Raw genomic sequence first — 6,657 nt, 5'->3', positions numbered from 1 at the left:
GTCTTGGAAATTAGATAAATGAAAATCTTTTGTCATTGTCTAGAAAGAATGTTTTCAAGAAATCAAAATATTGTAGTTGTGTTCCCTGCTGAGTGCCCCTTCAAGTTTGTTGTCCATCACACAGGAAAAAAAAAGTTATGAATTTCACAAAACAGCATCATCTAATATTTAGAATGTTTGTATGTCTTAAACAATTCAAGATAAAGGCAGGAAATGTGCTGCAAATGGCATACCTTTTTTTCTTACTATTCTCTTTGGTCATAATTAATGTTGTGGCTTCAGACATCACATTTTGAAATGTATCTTTCCCTCCAGAAAAGTATTTTTAATATTACTTTTTTTAGAGAATAATATAACATGTATATTAAATTCTTTGGCCAAATTGCAAAGAAATATGAGCAAGTTATTAAAAGTTTGTTTTTTAAATGCCTCGTGATACCATTCCAGCACTTTCTATACTTTATGTAATGCTCTAACAGTTTTGGGTTTGCTCTAAATGGTTAAAACACTGAAAATTAATGTTTTTCTGCTCTTTTTTTATATGTTTGAAAAAGTCTCACCACTCTTGTGTTAATGTATAACTGTTATGTCACACTGTTTTGTAAAATGTGTACATTGGTCAATATACAGTGTTTGTATACAGTACTCAAGATATGAAAAAAAAATAAATAAATCTGAATGTGAATTTTCGCATCTCAAATATTTAAGATTCAATCTTTGTAGTTCATCAAATAATGTCCATACAAAGCCACATCTGTTCACAAAATTTTTAATGGCAAATATTTTCTACTCTTAAAATGTTCTCTAGCTGTTCTTAGAAATGTATTAAAGTAATCTTTGTTTTTACTAGACAAGCCTGAAAGTTTACAGAGAAACGCCTTAAGCCTCCTTAAGCAAAGCGAGAAAGATTCACAGTAAGGTATGTTCATACAGAGGTCGAGGGTAATTAAACAGAACACCAATGTATATTTTGACAGGCGGGTCACTTCTTTACCTTTTGTTTCTTGTGACGCATTCTAAGAGTCCCAGAGGCTTGAGCTTTGGGAGACTCTGACTTATTGGAGATGACGGTTACCTCAGGTTGGTATGATTGTAGGAAGTCAAGGAGGTCAACTTCCTGTTCCTCAGGATCACATTCCACATCATCATTAAATCCCAGGCTTTCAGCTTCCATCAATGGGTCTTCCTCCTCCTTCTCTTCTGTATCACCCTGCCTTTCTTCATTACATTGATCTTCCTCCTCTTCATCACCATTTTCTTCCTCCTCTTCTTCTTCTTCACAGTCTCCATCAGCATTTTCTTCCTCTTCATTTCCCTCCTCCTCCTCCTCTTCTCTTTCATGTTCTTCTTCCTCCTCTTCCTCATATTTGCATCCAACAGCGCCATCCTTTGGATAATGGAAGACGTGTCTGTGATCGCTGAAAGTGATTTGTCGTCTTCTCCTGCTTGGTTTCTGTTTTTCTTCACTTTCACTTGGGCTCTCTAGAGTGTCATCATCCTCCTCATCAATTCCTTCAGGAAGGCAGGGCTGGTCCTCTCCAACATCATCCTCATCTTCCTCTTCCTCCTCCTCATCATCTTCATCATCTTCATATTCCTCTTCATCTTTGTCGTCCTCTTCTTTTTCTCCTTCATTATTCTCCATTTTCACATCCTCATTAATACATGCATCATCAGCAATCTCATCCTCCTCCTCTTCTTCTTTCTCCATTCTTTCAGCAAGCTCCTCAGCTGTGGGAATAGCTTGGTCCGGTTCTTCCAGAATAACACTAGGAAATCTGCGCCTGCGGGAGGGCAGACCATACTCTGGGTAGGTCTCATCTGGATATCCTTGGGAAGCAGTGAATAAAATTAGACACAAAATTCAATTAACGAGCAACTGAAACAGCAGTGGACCCAACACAAACCCTTGAGGTATACCTTCCCAGTCTGCAGTGTAAGGCGCCTCCTCAGCCTCCTCCTCTGGCGTGGCTCCTTCTCGCAACTGTCTCTCCTTCATCATTTGGGTGATCTCCTTCAACTGTTTGAGCCTTTTCTCCTCACGCCTTCGTGTGCCCCTGCGTGACCTGAAGTCAAAACAAGTCAGAGACTACATTAAAACAGCTAATCAAAATCACACATCACAATCACTGCTAAAACACACCCACATCTTAGAAATATTTTCTGTGAATATACAAACACTATTTATATTTATACATTTGGCAGATGCAACTTTGCATTGAAGGTGTACAAGTACATCCCGAATTCCGGAAATGTTGGGGCGTTTTTTAAATTTGAATAAAATGAAAACTAAAAGACTTTCAAATTACATGAGCCAATATTTTATTCACAATAGAACATAGATAATGTTTAAACTGAGAAATTTTACAATTTTATGCACAAAATGAGCTCATTTCAAATTTGATGCCTACTACAGGTCTCAAAATAGTTGGGACGGGGGCATGTTTACCATGGTGTAGCATCTTCTTTTCTTTTCAAAACAGTTTGAAGACGTCTGGGCATCGAGGTATTGAGTTTCTGGAGTTTTGATGTTGAAATTTGGTCCCATTCTTGCCTGATATACATTTCCAGCTGATGGAGAGTTTGTGGTCGTCTTTGGTGTATTTTTCTCTATAGGTGAAAGATCTGGACTGCAGGCAGGACAGTTCAGCCTCCAGACTCTTCTACAACAAATCCATGCTGTTGTAATAGCTGCAGTATGTGGTTTTGCCAAATAGACGTCATCTGGAGGGGAGTATATGTTGCTTTAAAACCTTTATATACCTTTCAGCATTCATAGTGCTTTCCAAAACATGCAAGCTGCCCATACCGTATGCACTTATGCACCCCCATACCATCATAGATGCTGGTTTTTGAACTGAACACTGATAACATGCTGGCAGGTCCGTGATTTCCAGCAAGACTGTCACATTTGGACTCGTCTGACCATAGAACACTTTTCCACTTTGAAACAGTCCATTTTAAATGAGCCTTGGCCCACAGGATATGATGGTGCTTCTGGACCATGTTCACATATGGCTTATTTTTTGCATGATAGAGCTTTAGTTGGCATCTGCAGATGGCACGGCGGATTGTGTTTACCAACCAGTGGTTTCTGGAAGTATTCCTGGGCCCATTTAGTAATGTCGTTGACACAATCATGCCGATGAGTGATGCAGTGTCATCTGAGGGTCCGAAGACCACGGGCTTCCAATAAAGGTCTTCGGCCTTGTCCCTTACGCACAGATTTCTCCAGTTTCTATGAATCTTTTGATGATATTATGCACCATATATGATGAGATTTGCAAATCCTTTGCAATTTGACATTGAACATTGTTTTCACGTTACAGACCTGATATCAATTAACTTAATTAGTTGCTAGATGTTCTCCCAGTTGAATCTTTTCAAAATTTCTTGCTTTTTCAGCCATTTGTTGTTCCCGTGCCAACTTTTTTGAGACCTGTAGCAGGCATCAAATTTAAAATGAGGATAGAAGTGTAAAATGGATAGAAGTGTAAAATTTCTCAATTTGTTATTTTATCTATGTTCTATTGTGAATAAAATATTGGCTCATGTGATTTCAAAGTCTTTTAGTTTTCATTTTATTCAAATTTAAAAAACGTCCCAACATTTCTGCAATTCGGTTGTATGTGCATTCCCTGGGAATCAAACCCATGAGCTTGCTGTTGCTAGCACCATGCTCTACTGACTGAGCTACAAGCTCTTTATTTTTGTAGAATTTTTTTTGCTGTGAATTTGCTCTTTTCTTTTTTTAAAAATGGATTCCATTTCAGAGTGTCATGCAGATCATGTTAGTGCAATGTCAGCTCTTTGATCAATAAGATGATGGATGGTGGAAGGAGAAAAATATGATCTGTTTACCTGGCAGATGGGTGGACAGCTTTAGATATTCTCTTTTCTCTGACTTTTTCACTCATTCTGGCCTGCAGCTGCACCAGCTGACAAGTAGCTGCCAGGGGAGACAATTGAATGAGGTTTAGAATCACGTTAGATACAGAGATTCAATCAAACATGGCCGCCACACTTTGCAGTCTCATAGTAGCATGTGCCCAAATCTGGGATGCATGAGAATAAGAAATATTTTTACACAAACTATAAATAACAAAATCCTTCTATTATTATTTTGTTTTGTTTTTTTGACTCCACAGAATTAGTAAAAATATTTTCATAATTTCATACACGTGCTGGTACAGGGAGTGAGTGCTGCTAATGCTCTATCGGTTGCTCCCTCCACCCTTTGGCATCCATTTGATAAATAGAGCTAAACCTCTTACTACTGATCCAAAAGACATGCAGTTAATTGGTATTAGGAGCTGCTAGGCTTATAAAACATTACTTCTGATTGCTAATCCGGGGCGAATAAAAGGGAGAGAACAAAGCTTGCCAGGTCTTATACAGGATCTTAATCTACCTTATCTGGACTTGCATGTCGTTTAACTACTGATATGCTGAGAATGCATGTAAGAAGAGTAAAACAGAAATGTGGTTTAAAAAGGGTCACATCTTGGCAATATGGTGCAATTAAGACAATCTAGCATCATTGTTAGGAATATAACGTCGTCCGGCTTGGGTTGATGTATATGCAAACTCACGCATCTCTTCAAATGTGCATTCTGACTGCAGTATAGGGAATCTGCACCCTTGTCGATGAGGTTTGTCCTTAGAAGTCAGCTGTTGGAAGATCAAGGGAAATATAATTGATTTTGCTACTGAGAGAAGATATATAAGCATAACCACATTAAAAAATAATGGCAATAAAATACTTAACATTTTTTTTTTTTTTTATCACAGCAGAGGTTCACTACTGTTCAAAAGTGTGTGGTCAGATTTTTTTTTTTTTTTTTGAAAGAAATGAATACTATTTTTATACAGCAAGGAAGTGACCAGGTAAGACAATTCTAATGTTACATAAGATTTTTTATTTCAAATTAATGCTGTTCTTTTTCAGTTTCTATTAATCAAAGAATCCTTGAAAAATGTATTATGGTTTCCACAAAAAATATTAAGCAGCACAACCATTTTCAACACTAATTATAATAAGAATGACTTCTGAAGGATCATGTGACACTGAAGACTGAGGTAATGGCTGCGGAAAATTCAGCTTTGCCACCATATAAATAAATTACATGTTAAAATATGTTAAGTAGAAAGTAGTAATTTTTAATAATAATATTTCAAATTTTATGTTTTTAATGTATTTGATCAAACAAATGCAGCCTTGATAATCATAAGAGACTTCTTTTTACCAAACATTTGGTAGTATACCGGATTACAGTGCCAAGATGAGAGGTACATATGGTAGTGTACTGTATATATTAAAGCACCTGTTAGATCTTTATTCCAGGGGCAGTATTATTACAGGAGAGTTGCTGAACACAGCAGATGCCCAGATAGCTTCTGATAAGACTCACCTTGAAGAACAGGTAGATGATATAAAGGAAAATCCCAAAGCCATAAACAGGAATGACCTGGCCCAGCAGATTTGGCTTGCGAACACCCTTGACTCTGGCAATTGCCTCGGGATTGTAATTCTTGATGTAATGAGAGTCTGTGTCCCAGTGATCATGATCTTCATGGAATGAATGTCTGTGTCGTGAGGGAGGAAAATGCCCTGGCCCAACTTCAAAGCAAAAAATAAAATAAAGTATAAAATAAAAAAGGTTAATAAAATATATATAATAATAATTTATAGAGGCTGCACTCAAAAAGTTATGTTTCTAGTCAGTGAAACATAATTTGAAAATTTAACATTCGGTATAGTAATTTATTATTATTATTATTATTATTTTTTTCATGCATGGAAAATCAAACTTTTAAAACTTCCATGACTGTAGGAACCATGATTAAGTAATCAGTAGCATTCCAGATCAAAAATGTCTCATTGTAATCACAGTAAAATAAATACATAAATAAACAGAAATTAACCAAAATTCTGTATACATATAAATCATTTATGGATTGTCACTATGGTTCCCGTGCTAAAGTGTCAAAGATGTCATCAGGAATAAATGAGGATAAATTTATTGTGGAAATGACATTGGGAAAGTGATCCTCACATTATGAAGGCACGCACGAGGAGGAGGTTGAGGTTATAACGGGACCTGAGCACAGAGATCACAGGGATGGTCAAATCAGCACTGACATTATTGAAACAGTAAATGGGGGGTGAGGGTTTATATTTATGTCTCATTATCATCTTACCCTCCGACTGCACTGTTTCTTTCTTCACTCTGGGTAAAAATAATTTGGGTAGGAATAAAGACATACAGAGGACGATGCAAGAGACGAAGGTGATCTTCTGACATGTTGAAATAGCCATATCGATACGTGAGAGGAAAAAGATGCTGTATTACAAATGGTGACAAGCGTCAACATCACGACATCACTTCAACGAAATTTCCTGTTGATTCGCTGAAGCGGAAATGACTGAAAACATTAATCCGACATCCGGGTGAGATTAGACTGACGACTCATTAAATCAGCTCCCTCAGAATCATCAATCGCATTCGTGACCTGGCTGTTATTAACATGTTTTATTAGATAATTTAGCACTTTACTCTTTAATACACTCTTCATCTGCCTTTACGTGAATTCAGAGATCTGTCCGTATATTTCAAAATTAAATTAACAGCACAAATGTTATGTTGTTCGTGTTCT

The 6,657-nt window shown here is 37.0% G+C and overlaps 1 protein-coding gene across 1 annotated transcript; it reads right to left on the bottom strand.

The window, feature by feature from the left end:
* Positions 1 to 780: 780 nt before the first annotated feature.
* Positions 781 to 6,436, bottom strand: ric3a (RIC3 acetylcholine receptor chaperone a). The gene is given in 6 exon segments (XM_067401439.1): positions 781 to 1,830; positions 1,921 to 2,066; positions 3,862 to 3,949; positions 4,593 to 4,671; positions 5,412 to 5,620; positions 6,202 to 6,436. Coding segments are annotated over 6 exon segments (1,605 nt in total). The 3' UTR covers positions 781 to 982.
* Positions 6,437 to 6,657: the final 221 nt, after the last annotated feature.

Source organism: Chanodichthys erythropterus, chromosome 11, assembly GCF_024489055.1.
Source record: "Chanodichthys erythropterus isolate Z2021 chromosome 11, ASM2448905v1, whole genome shotgun sequence".
NCBI classification, from domain to species: domain Eukaryota; kingdom Metazoa; phylum Chordata; class Actinopteri; order Cypriniformes; family Xenocyprididae; genus Chanodichthys; species Chanodichthys erythropterus.
Note: the sequence above shows the minus strand (reverse complement) of the source record. Positions and strands in the feature narration are given on the sequence as shown.